Source organism: Saimiri boliviensis, chromosome 16 (genome assembly GCF_048565385.1).
Source record: "Saimiri boliviensis isolate mSaiBol1 chromosome 16, mSaiBol1.pri, whole genome shotgun sequence".
In the NCBI taxonomy this organism is placed as follows: Eukaryota; Metazoa; Chordata; class Mammalia; order Primates; family Cebidae; genus Saimiri; species Saimiri boliviensis.
Window position 1 is genome coordinate 38,953,559 of NC_133464.1, and position 21,193 is coordinate 38,974,751.

Sequence of the window (21,193 nt, forward strand, 5' to 3'; positions counted from 1 at the left end):
ACACCAATTCTTGTTTTGCCTCTGATGACAAAAATCTCCAGACTAGCACATGCAAGTTAACTCTATGGTATTTTCAACTAAGGATGCTGAAGGTCTCGTGCATTATGTATATAGTGGCCAGAAAAGTAAGTATTCATGAATTATGCCTCCCTTTATGCTAATTATATTTTTAAAAAATGAATCCCCCTCTTATGTAGGTATAGGTTCGATGTGGCTCTTCTACGAATGTATGGAATTGATTTTTTACTCACTGCCCTGATCCGACCCTTTATTGCAGGTAAAGAAGAAAAGCACAACATACATCTTTTAGGCACTTTTTATTTTTCAAAAAAAATTGTCGTTAATATATAAACATCTCATTCTCTCAAAAAATTCTACAATTATACAGCTGTTTGCTCCATTATTTGCATAGGAAATGACCACAATACAAAAATAAGAAGGAAAAAGAAGCAAAACAGCAACCGATTTATGCTTTTCATGTAGGTATGTTTCCACGTATAAACATTTTGAAGCCTCTTACAAAATTATTTACATCGTTTGTCATCTATTTACACATTTTAAGAGCAACTTTTCTAACAAACAAAACTATAATTTATCAAGTTATGAAAATTGTCTTCTAAAAAAACTTCCTATATTACCACAAAATAAATAAAGATAAACAATATTTTTAAAACAAAATTAAATTTTCATTTCAATTAAGACCCCTTTTGGCATTTTGCTTATTTATTCTGCCCTTTGGTTAACAGCATCAGCATCACATTACTATTTTATATTGCATATATGTAGCACTTGCTTCGTTAAGTTTTCAACATATCATTTATATTTGAAGGCAGATACTGAGTCAGTATTAACAATAGATTAGCTGAACTGCACTGTAATTTAGATAAAATTACTGTGTCTCACTGTATATTACATGCAAAGTCCACATAAATTGTCATTTAACCAACAGTACTGCACGAGCGAACATCTCGATATATGAAAACTGCATCATAAATTCAACATTTCGGTACATGAAACTGCATCATAAATGCAACATTGTCATATGCGAAAACTTCATCCTAAGTCCTTTTTAAAAATGACACTGCATTTAGCTTATTGTAGGAGGTTGAACTTTTGTATTTTGTAACTATCTTTAAGCTCTTCAGTTTATAATTCATATAAAATGCCTTTTGTATTTAAAATAATCCTATTTTAATCAGTGCATGAATTTTGCTTTATTAAAGTTCATTTGAATGATTATTCCTTCTCCCTAAAGAAATGAATTTGGTAATGTTGAGAGGTATCTTACCACAAATTCTAACTGTAAGCGTATTCATGGTTACTTTCAAAAGAATTATGACTTTCCCCAAAAGAATCCTAAAAAACTTGTAATAAACCTATAAAGCTGATTTGCATATTTACAAAATTTTGAATAGCAAATATAGGCAACTCATATATATATATTTTTTAAAAACCCACACATTTGTTCAATGGCTATTTGTGAATTGCCAGGTATACCTGGCAATACCTCTAAGGAATTATCGAATATTGAAAAAAACCTACTCAATGCCAAGTAAAATCTTGACATACAATCCATCCTTCTTTCGGTGCCTGCCAACTGATTTGTTTACTGAACACTGTCACATTAAATGATGGTGCCTAAGTAAAAACGCTGCACACACTCCCCTCCACCCCCACCCCTTACCCATGTTGAGATGTGGCTGCCTGTCATGAGATGAGATCTGCTTGAGTAAAGCCATATACATTACAGCAAGCATTCCAGATTCTGACAATGACCAAACACTTTGGTATTAATACAATGTATTCCCTGTTTTCTCAAATATACAAAATATACATTTCCAGTTTTTGTTGTTTTCTCTCTCTTTTTTTTTTTTATAGGAACAGTTAGGTTTTTCGTTTCAAAGGGAACCCAGTGGACCTGGGACGGGTGGCACAGGCAGTGCTCAGTTCTGGTGCCTCTTCATGTGCAGGGCCAGGTGGTCGGAGCGTGAGAAGCTGCGGTTGCACACCCCGCACTGGAAGGGCTTGGCCCCCGTGTGCTTCCGGTAGTGGCGGGTCAGCTCATCAGATCGCGCAAACCTCCAGTCGCAGCCTTCCCAGGTGCACTTGTATGGCTTTTCACCTGTGACAACAAACAAAGGAGGTGAGGTGACCTGCTTGTAATGCAAACATCCTAGATAACACCAGAGAAGGAATTTCAAAGAAAAAAAGAATCTTGGCCAAGCGAAGGAAGGAAAGCTCATGAATTCCATTATGAGCAAATACGGTATTTACGGTATCAAAGCCCCTCAGAGTAAGCTAGTTAAGGCTTATTTCTTATAACCTCCAAGTATTTTTTTTTTTTACCTTATAAAGAAAAAAGCACATTGTGTACCTTTGAACAACTGAAGAATAGCAATTTCAGGCAAATGCAAAATGAATCAGTGCCCTTATTTTTATGTACTCCTACACATAAATCCAGGAAATGACTAGATGAGCTTAAGTGGCTTTATCATTATCGTGCAAATACGGTCTCTATACCAACAAACCAAAATTAAATTATTATAGGACTGACGGCTGTAAGGTGGGTGAGGAAAGAAAAATTCAGAAGCTGTTTCACGAATCACCTATACAATGAATTTCATGTACCACACAATTGCTTAACCAGAAACTGGTCCTAGATGTTTCTAAATTAGCCAGACTGAAGCTTGCAACTCATAAATCAGTTCACTTGAACACAAAGCCTCCCAAATGAACTATTAGAGCATTCACTCTTTGAGATTCACACACACACACTTTCATACCCTTGTTTTGCAAACTGAAGCAGAACAATCTGGTACTGATAACTTCACATTGGTTAAAAAAAAAATCATGAAAAAACTGTAACTGTGACATTTGTTGACTTGTATTTAGTTTTTCTTCTTAAGTGTTGCACACAAAAAATTATCAAAATTCATTCCATAAACAATTTGCCGAGCATCTATTATAGGCTCCAGGAACCATCCCAAATGCTTGTGATACAACAGTTAACAAAATAAAAACGGCTGGCCTCATGGAGCTCATGTGTAATACACATCCAAAAGTCTGAAATCATTCAACCCGCCCATTCCATTCTTTCACAGTTGTCTTCCCTTGATTAGTGAGTTGGTATGTTCGTTCTTCCCATTCTGTAATGCATATTATTCTTAATGCTCGCCAAAGTTTGCCAGCTGTTTAACGTTAAAAACTACTAAATATTTATAATATAGTCTTGGCCGGGCGCGGTGGCTCAAGCCTGTAATCCCAGCACTTTGGGAGGCCGAGGCAGGTGGATCACAAGGTCAAGAGATGGAGACCGTCCTGGTCAACATGGTGAAACCCCGTCTCTACCAAAAATACAAAAAATCAGCTGGGCATGGTGGCACGTGCCTGTAATCCCAGCTACTCAGGAGACTGAGGCAGGAGAATTGCCTGAACCCAGGAGGCGGAGGTTGCGGTGAGCCGAGATCGCGCCATTGCACTCCAGCCTGGGTAACAAAAGTAAAACTCTGTCTCAAAAAAAAAAAAAAAAAAAAAATGTAGTCTTAATTCACTCTTTGTGAATTAAGCCTACGGGAGATCATGTATTCCAGGAGGAATAAATCCCAAAACTTTGTCTTTCAGTGAGCATTAACTAGCAGTTCCTACATTTATGCTTTACTTTGTTATAATTTTCTGTGAATTTTATTGAGTTTTTTTTTTTTTTTTGGTAAGAATTTCTGAGATAAATTTGTATATTGGCTTACTGCTGAGTTTTATATAGATAACTTTTTACCTCTTAAATTCCCTTAAAAAATGTTTCCTTCTGAAAGGGAAGAACCTCAGAGTTGCTCTGAACACTTGTTTTGTTCTGACGACACAGAAACTGCACAACCTTTCTGCCTAATTTAGCAGTGTATGTTCAGGAAGTTGTAGGATTAACCAAGTAAGTCTAAACTTTAAAAGACCCTGTCCTCACCAACCAAAATTTCTACAATTTGTGGTTAATATATTTTTGTTGTCCTGATAACAACTCTGACTCTCAGACAAAATCCCATAGGTACAAAGAAGCAAGTGCCAAAACAGACCACATGAAATTGGTCCCATTTTTTTCCCCATGAGATTTCACCTACATTTCCTATGCTATGGATTGTTGTGCCATACTTCCTCTCTTCTCTCCTCTGCCTCTGACCCAGACAGTTTTTTGTTTTAATTCCCTTTTTGGTTCCTATCAATCCACTCTAAACATGCACATCTCAATTCTAGAAGTTTTTTCTCCCCTAATAATAAATTCTAACCGGAAATTTAGCCTGAGACACTCAAGCCTTCTATAAAACAAAGTATAAATCATGTTATGTCACTTGCAGTCACATAAAATGTTTGATATATTTTAACACCAGTAGTAAATAGAGCTATCACATTTGTAGATGTAAATCGATCACGAAAAATGATTTTGCACAAAAGTATTAGTTTTTGTTCCCTGTGAAAATTAAGTCACATAAACAAACATATTGGTTAAATACTTTACTGTCATTTAATGGAAAGAAAAAGTTATTTCTGATGCCTGAGGCAAGGAAAAAAATTCCTATAGTGCTCCCAATTTTAAAAGAAATCATTCTAGTCTTTTGAATTTAATAATTAAATAGTAGAACTGAATTTTCAGAGTTTATATAAGAAACAAGGGACACTAGACTATTTCTGTTCACTATTTTTATTGGCCATGAAGCAATAAACTGTACCAGTATTTTTTAAAGTTTACTTTACTGATTGGTTGAAATACAGTAGCCATTAAAGTTTCTAAAACATTTGGGGTTTTGCTCTTAATTTATGCACATCTATAGATTATTCAGCCAAGAATACTACCAGTGTCTGGAACGTTAGTTACTGGGGCCAAGTCTTACCATAAAAGTAAGGACAACTATCCCCCACTTGGGGCAGTTTCTATGGGATTTGTTCAAGCGTCAACACCGTTCAAGTACAACATCGCAGAGGAAGCTGGTACCCAATTTCTGGCCAAACAGCAGACGTGGGCCTTTCTTCCTCAGCCAGAAACACTATGCACAGTACTTCTGGGAAACCAAACTGACTTCCTTTAAGTTGTATTTCAACAGGATAGAGCTTTCAAAAGTTTAATTGGATTTTTACAGAATCTCTTTCCAATACCACCAATTTAAAATATTTAGTTAAGCTCTTTCAACATCAACTGTATTTTTAAGTTTTCACGCTGTTAACGTGAAACTTTCCAAAGGCAAAAAGAAGTGACAAGTTTGTACAGCACAGAAAACAAGCTCCAACTTTATCTCAAAGTATGCGTTTTCTCATTCCATTTTTAAATTACAGGAGTATTTTGCTAGAATCTCTAATCTTTGAAAACTATGTTCAAGTTAAACATACATACTATCCATGCTGATAAAGTCATTAACATACTTTACAAAAATGTTAAGCAGAAACATTACTGGTAAAAGGAGAAGGCAGCAGGCACCAGCAGCCATGGAGCACGTACTCCAGAGCGAGGTACTTCTCATTCTCTCGCTTCCTCACAATAACCCCTTGAGTTAGAAGCAGAACGAGGAGCTCCACATTAAGAAGCCTGGTCTGCCACTTTTCCTTAATGTCCCACTTAAATCTTCCATTAGCAAACATTAATACACGCTCTCTGAATGATTTAAGAACACATACATATTGTTCAAATTTATTTCCAGATTCTAAAGCCATTTGTGAAGGTCAGCTAAGGAACGGCTTATTGGACTCATGGCAGGCCTCGAACCCCGGATGATCTGAAACAAGCGGCACAACCTGGCAGAACCAGCCTCTGTGGGACCCACCCTCCAGGACCTGCAGGGTCCTAAGCACTGTTCAGGTATTGGCAATTCCTAGGTATCACCTAACGATAGCTCCGTTCCCCCTAAGTGTTCAGTGGGTTAGTGGAACGTATTTGTAAGTCATTTTTAAAATCTTCAGCAACAAACTGAAAATTATTTTTTCCCCTCTCTGATTTTTAAATGACTTCTGAACCCATCACAATGGAATGGGAAGTTTCTCTGCTCTGCTGAACATATTCAATAGACTCATACCAAGGCCTTTCCCTAAAACGTTCTACACAGATTCTCCTAACAAAAGAACAAAAATCACTGATGGAGATATTTCTCTTAAAATAGTTATTTTAGATAATGTTTTAAAAGTTTACTGCAGCAAATTTGCACATCGGTTCCTTCTTGGTGGTTAAAAGACAATTCAATCAATATCTGATTAAAAACTAAAATACCATGAGAATTAAAGTCACTGTTTATTACTGAAGGTGTAACCTGTACTAAATGCCTTGCAAAACACAAGTAAGTCTTGGTTTCTGGCCTCAAAGAACTTAAAATCTGTATCTTGTTCTGGGAACCTAAACAATGCAAACTTTTAAAGTAGAATAAATTATTTCAACCTAATCTAAACTCTTAGGACTTAAGAGTCCTTGAAGCTCAAAATGAGCTCTTATTTCAAGAGGAAAATATTTGTATGCAATTCAATAATTAGATTTTTCCCATTATTTGAGACTTACGAAATTTAGTCTGTGCAACAGACTATTAGAGTTGCTTCTAAAAATCAAAAGGGAAAAAAATAGGATACACTTATTAAAAGAATTCATAGGAAAATGATTTAGATCTCTAAGAAAAGAGATAAAGTAGGAGGATGATTTTAGCTCACTAATTCATATTTTTATATCTATGCCAGTAATTTTCCATCCAAAAACCTTTTTATTAAAACTCATTGTTACAGCTTTCTATACTTAAAACAGAAGGTCCATATCAAAGATTAGTATTATTAGCATTTATAAATGCATGTAATTATTTACCAGATATAGTAACACCATCAATATTGTGCCCGTTCAAGCTAAGGAAGCTGATTGCCGAAAAAAACAACAAAAAACAAAAGATAAATTCCTTTTTCTCCTCAATTCATGTTTATGACTTTCTTTAAAATCCGGTATCCCTCATCCCTTCTAGAAAGCCTCTGAACAGACCGGGAGAGATCATTCCACTTCTCTGTATCCCCATCACTGAAATTTCTGTTGAGCTATCGATTTGCACTTGCACATATATTGGTTTAGGAAGGCTTCAAATAGTTGTATTTTGCCTCCTTAACTAGCTTTTAAAGTTCCTCAAGGGCAGAGACTATCTTCTATCCCTGCTGTAATGCCACTTTTCCTAATGCATCTTGAAAACGACTCAGTTATTCTGATTAATGAAAAGGAGGGAAGGCATAAGAGGTTTGTGTGAGGCTCTCAGCTTTTGCTTCTTCTGTGGACCCTTTCCTGCAGCAGGGCTTTGCCTGGCTCTGCCCTGCCCAGGACCACTGAGGATGATCTAATAATACGCATTTACGTGAGAACCATGTTTTGAGCCTTTTTCGGAGAAAATAACCAGACTCAATTATTGTCCATCCTGAAGTTATACAGGGATAAACTCTGTATAAACACATTTTCTTATATAGAACTGGACTGGACATCAGGAAAACCAAAACGTCTGGAGCCCCTAGCGCTGCAGGTCAAAGGCAGCGAGAGGACTTCTCCCAGGGCCAGAAAGCACTGATCTTCCAAACCCAAAGGGGGAATGGGTGGGAACATGATGTCAGGGATTACACGTATAGTCTATAACCTAGCAGAGGGATCTCTGGGCTCCTAAACTACTGCTTCTCCTCAGGGTTCCCAGCAAACATTATGAAGACTATCCCTGTCATTAACAGGGTTAATGAAATGAAATACCAATTCTTCAGTCTCGCAAGGAGACAACATTTGGATTCATTTTCTTATAATGGGAGTTCACACTGACTGTAGAAAGTGTTGATGAGGAATTTCACCTTTTCTTTTTGTAAGCAAAACAGAAAAATCCTCTACTTTCATTTTTTCCCAGGAAGAAATGAGTTCTAGATCGCCTTCTCTTTAATTTGCACTTCACATGGTGACACTGACCAGTAGGTCTCCTCCCAACTCGTATAAAGGTTTACCTCTTCATAAAGTAGCCAAAAAGAAATTTGTTCTCTGTACAGATATTTTTAGGTAAAAGTTACCTACTGTACACTTCTAAAACTGTAGCTTATCCTTAATGAGAGTTGTTAGAGATCCTTGAATATAAATAATACTGGCTAATAGACTAGGAATGCTGCTACGCAGATGTTTTTACTAAAGTAGGACATTATTTCTCATCTTTCTCATCCTACCAGAAACAATGTAGGTCCTCAACAGCTACTACATTCTATAGAACCAAAATTATCTGCCAAATTCTTTGGCGACTGTATTATTACTTTAAAAAAAAAAAAACACTACTCTCTATTTTCAAGACTAATTATTTGTATCTCCACTGCAGCAATTCTATTTAGTCTGTTTATGAACGGTCTTCTCCCACTAGGTTAAGAACAAAAGGGCAAGAAGAGATTATTCATCTCTGGATTCTTCACAAAACCAGTAAAAAATATTTGCTGAATCAAATTATACTTCTTAACCTTTGATAAGCTTTATCATCTCTAAACAATGTTTAATCAATTTCCTATGTAAATGTTTTTCAGATGAAAAGAACAAGTCCTAGAAGCAAAGTTTAATCTTCCCAGTGAGTCATTAAAAAAAAATTGCTTCTAAGCTTTCATGATCATAAATACCTTTCCTGGGGTCTGAACCAGCAAGTCTCTTAAGCTACTAGTTTTTTAAAAAATACTTTTTTTCCTCTATTAAAATTATCAATACAGAATATAAATTTCAAAGCTGCAAATGAAAAAAATTAAAAATGAAAAGAATGTTTAATAAAATCTAATACTAAAGGCTAAATGATAATTCTGAAATCGTTTTCAAATAGAAACTCAAAAAAACCAGAGTCCTAAATCTCATCCTGCAAAAAAATTTTTGCCTGTGTTACCTCTACCAATAAAACAGGTTACACATTTAACCACTATTGATCTATCTCTAGATACACATTGTATGATCTCCATCCATTAAAGGCCCAAAGTGAAAAGCCTTTGCATACAAGTTTTCCTAAAAAGCCTTTTGCCCTTTTTCTACAGTTCCACAAAAAGAGTTATTTCAGAACACGGAATGTTCCTTTAGTAAGTACCTACAAGGAAAATATCTTTATTGTCAATATTATCAAGATTTTACAATCAAAAGCTATATTTAATATATTCTATGAAAAATGACTTTGGAACGAAAACCTAGAGAATTTTTTTTTTTTTTTGAGACGAAGTCTCTGTTGCCCAGGCTGGAGTGCAGTGGCACAATCTCTGCTCACTGCAACCTCTGCCTCCTGGGTTCAATCAAGTCTCTTGCCTCAGCCTCCTGAATAGCTGAGACTACAGGCATGTGCCACTATGCCCAGCTAATTTTTGTATTTTTAGTAGAGACGGGGTTCTGCCATGTTGGCCAGGCTGGACTTGAACCCCTGAATGCAGGTGATCTGCCCACTTCGGCCTCCCAACGTGTTAGAATTAATTACAGCACGGCCCTAGAAAAGAAGTTCATACCTAAGGATTTTTTAGTACGCAAATTGAAAATATACTCAGCAGCAAATCTCAAGCAGAGATTATATAAAGTATCCCTAATAACATCTTACTATACATGCCAGTAGGCAATAAAGTGTTCTGCATAAGACAGTAAGGCAGAAAATGGGAATGCACCCCCTTTACAACTAGGTTTCTACTAAAAACCTTTCCAGGACTTAATGTGGAAATCTTTTCTAAACAGGGAATCTTGAACACAGTGCTTTACTCAGAGTCCATTTCGTGGTCCTATGTTATTTGTACACTGTTTCCATTTTCTCTTATGGGCGTGTTTCAAATTGTCCTTTTCCATTGTAAATCTCCAGTAAACCATTCTGGAATCATTTAGTACACACAGAATAGCCAATGCATGGAGTCTAGGTCTGAGGAATACTTGAGCCAGGTGTGTGTGTTGCTCAAAGGCTTTCTTTGTACAAATGCTAATTTCCTGCCCTGTTCCAGATAGCTGAAGCTGGAAAAAAAAATCTAGAAATGTTACTGTACCCTGATTTTCCAACAGCTTTAGCATATTCTCTAAGGTTAAATGCACATCCACGCAAGTGAAGAGAACCACTAGGACTTTAAACATCTGTGTTGAGTCCATGGTTTACTTTTTCAAAACTTTTTCTCCACAAAGAACTTTTTAAATTTCTTCAAATTTTGGTTTGAAGATAGTCAATAGTTTTTCCTATTGATACTAACTTTTTTTGGCCTCAAACCTTTGCACTTAAACATTATTTTAAATCTTCATTATGAGATTAAAGAAAAAAGGGTAAGGTATGTGAGCATATGATATTGGTTGCAATAGATAGTTTATCAGTCATGTTGATTTATAAAGACTAAAGGTACTTGAGGTGCAACTTTAGATGATGGCAATGTGTTCTGCCCCTTGTAGACATCATAAGGCATGTAAAATTTCAGTAGAATATTCATTTAAATGCTGTTAAAAGTACATTTTGAATTGGAAATATACCAGTCATTGACATTGTGGCCTAGAAGCAGCCATAATTACTTCTCATCAAAGGCATGATAAACGTATACACACACACATTACAAATAACACATGCAAACATCCATATCTATAAGCGGTGCTTCTACAGGCCTTATGCTGTATTATGTACGTAATAAAATATAATTATTCTCTAGAATAGAAGCAATTTATGTTTCCTGTATTGTCCAATCACACAAAGATAGAACTTTGTATTATTTAGATGTGATTTCCTGATAAAGAAATCAAAGTATATGAACTTGGAAGACTTGCATGTTATACTTCTGGTTTAAGAAACTGATACATCCCTTCATCTCAGATTACTTAAAAAGTTCTGCTTTGTTAAGACTATTATTTGCTTACATTCAATTTGCAACCCAAGTTAAAGAAGCATTTACAATCTAAAGATCCAGAGTAAGTAATGAAACTCAGATGTAGGCTGTTTTCATTGCCTAAATTATTTTTAAAACATAAGGTAACTTGACATTTTAAAGCAATTACAATTATTTCCCAAAGAAGTGCTAGGGTGCTTCGCATTCTGCCTGTAAAACTGCAATCATTTAAAGAGTTATTTTATATCATCAAATACAAGAGCAACACTGTTGTGTGGTTTTTAAAGCCCCCTGACAAATGGTCCGAGGAGGAGGAAGAAGACAGAAAACCAAAAAAAAAAAAAAAAAAAAAAAAAAAAAATTACATAAGAGAAATAATTTAGAAAAACTGTTTCATCTACCTGGGCCTTAAAGGGAAGAAGAAAAAAAAAAAAAAAACACCTTTGCTGGCTTCAGATACATTCATTTAAAAACAACGGGCAGGTGGGGTAGGGAGGATGCAATGAGAGCACAGGTAATTTTAAAAGGCATTGTCTAGAAATGAGAAATGCGGAGAAAACAACCTCAATGCTCTATGATTACCCAAGAACAGGTTTAGCCAGATGAACAAGTCTGCTACAAACCCTCCCCAAGGCATTTGAAAGACTATCAAACAAAACTTTATTAAACTGGATTACATGTGCTCATTCATTAAATGTTGAAGGCCACAATGTTTATGGTCAGGTGAAAAAGTTGATGCAAGTGACCCAAACCAGGCCTCAGTCTTCTTTTTAGTCTGTTTTTATTAGTACAAGCATTGTTAAGACAAGCCACAATTAAATGTATTTGCCAGCAGGTCAAGTTCCTGAATCGCAAGTATAAGCATTCAGGGCACTAAACCCTGAGAGGGGTTGAAAGGCTATTCAGATATGGGTTTGACTACATCCCTGCAATAAGTAGTTGATTACATCGTTATATGCAATTGTGCTCTTTTATTAGGAGACTTTAACCTCATGAAAATGTATTCCTTCCCTCCTATCTCTGTTTCAAGGACTTCCACCAGAGAAAAAAACAATAGTTCAAATGTCTTTATATTTCCATTTATATTCTGTATTTCTATATGGAATATTTTCCTGGCACTTGTCATTTGCATTCTGAAAACTTTACGTTGTAGTTTTTATTACATGCTTAATTCATTTGTGTTTATAAAAATTTCTACCTTGGGCTGCTTATGAAGGATCTTTCCTTTTATGTAATCAGTTTGTCTCTATGCAAAAACCTCAGGCCAAAACAGCCACTTACTTCATAGATCAAAACATAAGATGTCTTTTCTTTACAAGCAGTTTCTCAAAAAGCCCTGGAATCTACCACACTGTCATCAGATTTTAATAGGTACTGTTTATCACTGGGATATCAAGCAATGCTTCCTAACATGCATACAAAATGTCTGCAACCATATTCCTCTTAGGGCTCCATCTCAGCACTGACCTTTGTTCAAAGGCTTTTACTTTTTAATGCAGCAGTTAGAGATAACTACTTCATTTATCAAAACTCAATTTCCATAGTAACATCTAGCCTGGGGAGATTCAAGTCCTCATACTAATCCAACAACCCATTCAAAGAACTGTTGAATACTTTGGTTTCCATAGCAATGATGGAATAATACATTTTGCTAGGTCATTGCTTTTATTAGCAAACTTATTCTCTGAACTTTAGGTAAGGCTGTATTTATTGAGGGGAAAAAAACACAATCACTTTATATAAGTTCTTTCCTTTAGGGCTGCTCTTTTAAGAAAATCACAAATAGTAACCATCTATATATTTAAAAATATTTGGAGTATTTGGGGGCCTTCAAAGTATGCCACCTCGTTTCATCTTAAAATGGGTTCTGATGTAGTTTTAAAATTTAAAAGCTCTTAAAATTTCTGGCCGGGCGTGCAGTGGCTCACGCCTATAATCCCAGGATGGGAGGCAGGTGGATCACAATGCCAGGAGATCGAGACCATCCTGGCCAACACAGTGAAACCCCATCTCTACCAAAAATACAAAAATTAGCTGATTGACTGTGGTGGTGGGCTGTAATCCCAGCTACTAGGGAGGTTGAGGCAGGAGAATGGCTTAAACCCGGGAGGTGGAGGTTGCAGTTAGCACCACTGCACTCCAGCCTGGTGACAGAGCAAGACTCCGTCTCAAAAAAAAAAAAATTAAAAAAAAAGTGATTGCTATAGATTTAACAAAGCAAAAACAAAAGTAGAGGGGTAAACTTAAAACCACATGTAAACAAGAATAAAATATAAGCTAGAATAAAGATGCAGTCTCTCAAACACGGCAGGTTTGGGCTGGGGCTTGTAACCCATTTCTGACCACCTGATTTTAACACTCTGCAATTTCAGCCCTACCTTTCATCAAACACAGAAAACATACTAAACACAGATATTTTAACCTAGAGGTGAAACTAAAGATAACGTTTTCAGCGATTATGCTGTACACGCTAAATGGGAAAGTTTTTAAGAGTTTAAAATGGCTTTCTCAAAGCAAATTTATTTGCTATGGAAGAAAATGAGGTTTTTTTTTTTTTCTTTCTTCAAAACACTGCCATTATAAGTTTAAAAATCCATTAGTAAACATCGTTGTTTACATTTTTGGGTAATCAATTCTATGAGTGGTGACAGGGCAAGAAGGCCTTAGTGAGGGAACATCACTGGCCTTCCTGGAACCAGATTTTTCATGGAACTGAATTCTGAGCCAAGCCCATGCTGAAAAAGTAGGCTAATAAAAAAAAAAAAAAAAGTTTACAGAAGAAAGAAGAGATCAAACACGTGTTGGCTTTTAAAAGGATGAATACCACTTACACTATTTACACAACTCACAGAATTAACAAGAAAATTACATACCAGTGTGAGTCCTCAGGTGAGCTTTTAAATGAGAAGACTTTGTATAAACTTTTGTGCAACCTGAAATAAAGGAGAACAGCATGTCATTTTGGAGTTCCTTTTGAAATCTTTACATTTGATGATTCAGTGTTTAAAATCTGGCTTTAAAGAAGAAATCTCTCATGGTAGATGAGATTATTTGAAGCTTCAGTTTTAAAAGAGAGCCCTCCCCCCATTACCTTATTAAAGGCATAAAATGATTTGTTTTATGTATCACTTTAAGAGGAAAGAATACAGATAACCAAGCCAAATGGAAAATGTGTGTTTATAATCAAGTAGGTGCTGTACTTCAGTAATTTAAGAGCTACTATATGTTTTTTAAAAATTTTTAATGGCTCTAGAGCTGACAGTGCTAAGCCATTATCCAAGATGACTGTAATTTTCTATACTCCCACACTTCGTTTTTTTCATTTAGCACATCATGCCATATCATGTATCAGAGTCAATACATTTTGCAATGTATTAATTATAAACTAGCTTTTCCCAGCAACTTGTAGATATATTCCATGTGCCGGCATCAATTTATACTTTGAGTGACATATCTCATTCAAAACTGAGCATATGCTCATATGCCATCAAAGCCATTCTTAAATCTATCCTGTAGCCTAATGTACCTCCATCAGGCTAGCTGGCTACAACCTCCACTTCATTATTAATCCTTATTTTCCCCTACCCTACTTGATCTCTTTCTGGGGCACTTAATTTAGAATTAAACCCTGCAATTTATGCGACTGCCATTTTAAAGTAACTCTGGCCTAACTCTAAATGATATATATCAGAAATTAAAATCTCTTTTAACATTAAAAAGTCCAAGGGAATTTTTTCCAGAATATTCTAGCCAAGTTTTTGGTGCATAAAATACACTTATTTAACAAATACACTTATTAACAACTAACTTGTTTACATACCAAAGAAAAGCAGAGATGGATATTAAAAAAAAAAAAAGTAGGTAATTTTTTTACTGTCAAGTACAACTTAGCTATGTAAATTTAAAGCTATGAGGTTGAAAAGGATGTATGCGCGCGCGTGCATGCACACGCACACTCGCGCACGCACACACACACACTCTCTCTCTCTCTCTCACTGTCGCTTCAACCAGGTAAAGAGCACATACCAGGGTAATCGCAGTAGTGAATGCGTCGTTTCTCCAAATCAGGGTTACTCCTTCTATTGTATCTGACAGGTTGGATGTTTTGTGAGTTAACTGGCAGGGTGGTGGGTAAATTTGGATTGTGAATTGCCAGTTTAGAAGCAATTGTAGCAGCATAGGATGGCGGTGGGGTTAAATTCTGGAGCATCTCTGCTTGTCTATCTGGACTTCCAGGCTCTGAGCTTGGTGGTGACGGGGGAAAGTAAGTGGCCTGCTGTGGAAGAAACTGACTTGGCATTGTGTATGTGCAAGGGGGCATGGCCTGGAACTGTTTCACTGCAGTCTGCGGAACAGCAGAGGTGTGTGTGTTAAGGCCTGCCATGGCAGCTGACATAGAAACATTAAGAGTGTCCATTGCTGCTGTCTGGTTTGTAGAACTGGGCATATCTAGATCCGGTGTATTCAGTAGCTGGTACAGGTGGCCCTGCTGGGGAGGGACAGAAAGATGAAGATCTGGTGTAGGAAGTTCTTGTTTGATGAAAATATTGTTCACGTCTGGAGCTGCGGTCTGGTGTGAGCTGAATATACTGGTGAACTCAGGGAGGGCCTGGGTCGGGGCCGGAGGAGGGGCAGTCGTTTCACTCTGGTGGCTGAAAATGGCAACAGGTTCTGTCTTGATGTGTGTGACGCAGGGTCTCTGGGATTTGTAGAGGCCAGTTCTCAGGTGAGTGATGTCAGGGAGGAACACGTTCATGTTGATACTGTAAGGTAACCCTTCAGTGTCAGTGAAGAACTGGTCTACGACTGAGGCACTGTCTCGTCTATACTTTTTATGCTCTGGAATTATAGGAACTGGAGGAAGCTGAGGTGTCAGATACTTCTCCATTTCACATCTTGTCTAAAAAAGAGAAGAGATACAAACATGCATAATCCACCTGATGCACCGTGTCAGGACCGACAATCGGCGCCTACTAAGAATTCTCCCAATCCCTATGTGAGGTACTAGGGCAAACTTCTCAGTGTTGCTTATAAACATATCGGGCTTATTTTATCAATTATGTAATATAATTGGTTGACCAAAACCTTATGAAACTGTGTAACTGGTAAAACTGCTCCTCCAATCACCTCAGAAGTGAAAGACGCAAATCAAGAAAAAAAAAGAAAGCAAACTGAAAACATTCCTTTCTGATGCAATAACAAGGTATCACCCCTGTACAAGCAGGATTCCCTGCCCCATTACACAGTTAAGTTTGCAAATAGAGTACAGTACAGTATTGAAATGTTGCCAAACTGCTTCAATTCTGTTTAAGTCGTAAACACTAAAAATCATGTTTCTAAAAAAAAAAAAAAAAAAGAAAGAAAAAATGCAAATCTTTTAACTATTGCAAAGGTTTCTTTGCTTGGCTAGATACTTCCAAAGTATCAAATATTTAAAAAAAATTATTTGGCTATTTCAGCGTCTTTTCCTGTTTACAGTTCAATGGGAAATTAAATACAATATTCTAAGCAAAACCTTGCATCCACTGAGACAAAACAATTTCACATTCAATATTTGATCTAAATGTTGATTTTAATCAGCAGATCCTGTAATTGGTTAATATGACAATGAAATGTTCCTATTCATATCCCTATCTAAAACAGATCTTTAATTACCTAGGGGAAAATCACTCCCTTGGTAGAGTGCTGCCAGTGGGTGGGGAGGCTGCTGTATACCTAGCACAGTCATCAGCAAAACATTTATCATGTCCTTCTCAGTGGGCCAATGCTACATTCCCCCCTACTCTGTAAAAAGCTCAGTCATCCCTTATCTTCTTGGTGCCTCTAGAGCAGAAAATTGTCAAATAGAAATAACCAAATACTTTTCAAACAGCGATCTCTTTTCTAGGCTATGAAGCAGCTTCTAACAAGTCATCTCAACCCTTTTCCAGCTATCTTCTCTCCTAGTATAACTTAAGCTTACATTTTTTAACACTGAAAAGGAAATTTCGAAAGATACGAAAACCAACTAGATGGAATGGCGCATAGAAGAACTATTAGCTGTGGCACCTTAATCGGTAAATAAAACAGGCATTTTCTGTAACTACTACATTTCAAAAGCGTTTAATCTCGGACCTTGGTGTGGATGCGGACGGGGTTTCCCGGATAGACACCACTTAAAAATAAAAAATAACGCTCTCATCATGTGAGTCACATCTCTGACAAACGCCACTGCCCTCTCACAGCAGGACCCTGGCAGACCCCACTGAGTAGGCGCTCGGTAGCAAATACACGATATGCCAAAGGGCTACTAAATGAAGTGTCTTGAAATAAACTGAACTAAAACCTTTCGTGCACTGCGCTCCCGCGGCGGTTAGTGGTTTCTGATTTTAGCTCTTCCAGCTGTTTGCATGTGGGTATGTTTCCAATTTTTTTTTCCTTGGGACAGGCTAAAAGTCCCGGGAAGTTTTTTCTGGGCTATATGACTCCCTGCGTGGGCGAAAGAAACAGGCGGTGGCTCTAATTCGGCTGCTGGGCAAGTGTAAAAGCCAACTGCCAGCTTTCAACGCAGCCCCGGGAGGAAATTTAGGCGCACACGAAGAAAACAACACCCCGGTATTTTTTTTGTTTAAAGGAAAAATAAGCGCTCCAACACCACCTTAGCTTTCCTCTCATTTTCCAAACGCTGCCCGCGATCCCTTCTACAAGCAGGTTTAGCCACAGGGTATGAAACCTTGGGGAACCTCTCCCCAGCACCCCAATTTGCGTTTCTACTTAACCCGAGACGATGGGGGGTGGGGGGGCTCCAGTTCCTTGGCATTGGAGAGCGGTAAAGGCGAAGGCGTAATTTAAGTAAAACTGAGCGTAAGGTACAAGGTTTCATCCCTCAAGTGTAAGAAAAACAACTAAGGTGCGCGTGAGCACCCAGTTCTCCTCCCTCTGATCTCTCCCAGGACGACCAGCCGGGGCACATTCTGCCTGGCCCCTCCCCACCCCCGGAGTCCCAATTACTCTCCGCGAAACGCGGGGCCCCGGCCAGGCGGGCAGGGGGGGTCTGCCTCCCCAGCACCGGCTCCGGTGCGCCCCGACGCACGCCCCAGCTTGGAGCGGCCCCTGTCGCCCGCCCGTCGCAGCGGCGGGACACGCCCGAGCCCGGGAGTGCAGTGCTGGGAGGGGAGCGGCTCTTCCTACCTGGACCAGCTCCTCGGGAGGCAGCCGCGGAGCGGCTGCGGGCTGCTGGGCCGGCTGTGGGGCCTGCGGGGGCGCGGGCTGCGCCTGCGGGCGGTGGTGCGGGTGCTTCAGCTCCTCGCCGGGGAAGAGCGCCGCGTCGCGGGCCGGGTTCGCGGCGCCCAGCACTGGCTTGAGCTGGGCGAACACGGGCTCGTCCTGCGGCGCCGGCGGCTGGGGCACGGGTCCCAGGCGGGCGCTCATGCTCAGCACCCGCGTAGCCATGGGCACTCGGGGGCGCGGCTCCGGGCGCGGGTCGGGCGCACTTCCCACGTCGCCCACGCTGGCTCGGGCCAGCGAGCTCGGCGCTGGGCTGCGGGCGGAGGAGGGGAGGTTTCGGGCGGACCCCTCAGTCAGCGGCAGGCACAGTTTTCGAAGGCGCGCACCAAAAGCAAAACTCTTCCGCTGCCACACGTAAACGCCAACGTCCTCCCGGCGGCCACTTTCTCCCGCCCCGCCCCACCGCGCTCTCAAGCTCTCCGGAGCCCGCTCCCGCCACTGCCAGTGCCGACCTCCGCGAGAAAGCTGCGAGCGTGCGTACCTGCCCCGCGACTACTGACACTTGACGCCCGCCTCTATTTCACCCAACTCCGGGGGGGCGGGGCGCACTCGCCTGATTGGCAGTGCCACCGCGAATCCCGAGGCCCCGAGGCCGGACAGGCAAAGGGACCGGCCTATAAGCAGGGAGAGAGGCAGCCGGGGCCCCGCCTCCACCGGCCCGACCGCACCCCTCTTGGGCCAGGAGCTTCGCGCGCAGGGCCGCCGCGCAGTTTGTACACAACTTCTCTGACAGATTGGGCTGGCGGAGCCGGGGGCGGAGGGAAGTAGCGGAGCGGGTGGAATCTGGGAAGAGGGGGAATTTGGGTGGAGACGCGGAGGGAGATCTCTTTGCACTGTTCTCTGGCAGGATTAGGGAGAAAGAGTATTGCACGTCTTAGGTGTTGTGCAAGGACCTGAAACTCAAAAGCTGAAACCCAGAAGGCAGCTAGGTGGGGGCGCTGAGGCTTTTAGAGACTTGTCTGATGAGTGTGTACTTTTAAATATCCAAAATGCACTTCTCTTTAGCAGAAAACTAGGGGCGGTGTGATAAACAAATTTAAAACAGCTCTTGTCTCTCTGTATCTTTAGCAGTGAGTGTATCCATTTAACAAAGCAAACTCAGAATGCCTGAATAAAAGATTTGATGGCAAGCCTTTTTTCAAGTCCTTTCATAAAAGCCTGCGTTTTCCCCCCTCCTTTAGGATTTTAATTGCTAGACGTTTCCCCACACATTTCTACCTCCTATCTGTGTGTGGAGAGGAGAGCTTGGGCCATATGAATTTTGAAGTTTCTAATATTTAAGTATGTTAATTCTAGCCGAAGCATGGAATCTAATTTAAGCATGACTAGCTCAAATGTGTATTTAAATAGACATTACATCTTTGACTTATTTTTACTAGCACCGTATGTTCAAACAATGGACTTTAATATTTACAAAACAGAAACCTAGCACATTTACTTCATATTGTGGCACCTTTTTCTGGGAAGAAACAACCAAAAAGCCACAAACATAGACACAGAGCAGCTCTGAAAACTAGGAATCCAAATTTGTTGGAAAGTAATAGCCAAATATATTACCATCCATTTACTATGTTGTTATAATGGGAGGGTGAATTTTTGCCAGCAATCACCTAAGGAAACCACTTCCCTTAATCCTTAATGTTCTTGTACATGATTTTATCTGGCTTATTGGGAGGCCGGAACAATAAACTGCAATAAAAATGCCTGTAATATTACTACAAATGTACCGATGTTGACAGCACAGTATACCATTAGACGGTTTTACATATACAACAGCCGACTCACCACTTCAGAGTGAAACAGCTTGTTTTTTTAAAAAAAAGTATTTGAAAAAACATTCGCTTCAAAGAATGTATCTGTCAAAGGTATGGATATGCACATAAAGAAATGTATTTATTTTAGAAAATATAAAATAGATTTTTCTCCTTTTCCTTCTCTTCCTGTTGATACCTGATTCATTTTTATAGCTGTGATCGCTGCTTTCAGGGACTGGCTGATGACTACTTTCATGCTACCAAAGTATTATTTAATAAGTGCTTTTGCAAGTTTTTCTCTAACCAAGCAGCCCCATGCTGTCTAACATTTATCTTTAAAAAGCTGCCCTGCTTTTCTCTAATATCAAACTTCTCATGTAATTAATTAGCTTAGAAACATTATAGAATTAGGATGGGATTTAATGTTACTCTTTTTAAAAATTGGGCTTTGAAAGATTTTAGTTACTTAATTCTGATAACATCAAACCTAAATGTGATGTAGATAATTCTTAATAGAACTTTTGTGCTCTTGTAACTTTAAGCTAAATCTAACTTAGATTTAATACATTTGGTAGCTGTATCTTAATGTGCTTTTAAACCTATCTAGACCTTTCCTTTTGTCTTTCTTTTTACGAGAGCTTCGGGGGCCTGGTATTTCAACCTAAGTTTTCACTGCAATGAAATCCATGTATTTTACTGGAAATGCTTCTGTAATTTCACACCACTTTTTAACATGCTTTCATTTACAAAAGCTTTTCCATTGCAAAAAAAAAAGAAGAAGAAGAAAACCATACAACTATTTGATAAGTTTTTTATATTTTTATTCTTGTTAATTTTTTCATATTTCCACTTTTCATAATGAATACAGATATGAAGCTAGCTTTGGGATTCTTATAGCTAACTGAATATATTCCTTTTTGCTCCAATACAGTAGGGTGTTTTAAAATTTCATATCGGGCATAAAGATTCATGAAATAGAGATGCCACTTTTAAGTAATACTTTCTCTGAAATGCCCTGCTCTTCAGTCTCACAGAAAATCACTAGCTTAGCACTGTACAATAGTACGGAAATTGGAAAGTAATCCTTTTCGGAGACATTTGCCATGCGGTTCTGAACATATAAAGAATATGTGTAACCAAGCTTCCTTGCTGTTGCTTTTAATATAAACGCTACAGCTGCAAACCTGTTTCATCGACTTAGCAAAAAGGGTTAAAACTTGATAAATATTTTTTCAAATGATCCAGGTTCTACATTGGCATGAAGCCAGACAGTGTGAATGGACAGATCCTCAATTACTTTGAACTTTCTAGTTCCTTGCATTCCTTCTCGCTTAGTAGTGCTGTACCATTAGGGAAGATAGGAGAAA

At 38.8% G+C, this 21,193-nt stretch overlaps 1 protein-coding gene across 1 annotated transcript; it reads right to left on the reverse strand.

Annotated features, from left to right (window-relative positions):
- Positions 1-302: 302 nt before the first annotated feature.
- Positions 303-18,581, reverse strand: KLF5 (KLF transcription factor 5). Its single transcript, XM_039473351.2, has 4 exons — positions 17,977-18,581; positions 14,833-15,706; positions 13,680-13,739; positions 303-2,122 (listed from the first exon to the last, which is right to left on the reverse strand). Exons 1-4 carry the CDS (start codon positions 18,235-18,237, stop codon positions 1,944-1,946), a joined length of 1,374 nt encoding a protein of 457 aa, XP_039329285.1. The 5' UTR covers positions 18,238-18,581; the 3' UTR covers positions 303-1,943.
- Positions 18,582-21,193: the final 2,612 nt, after the last annotated feature.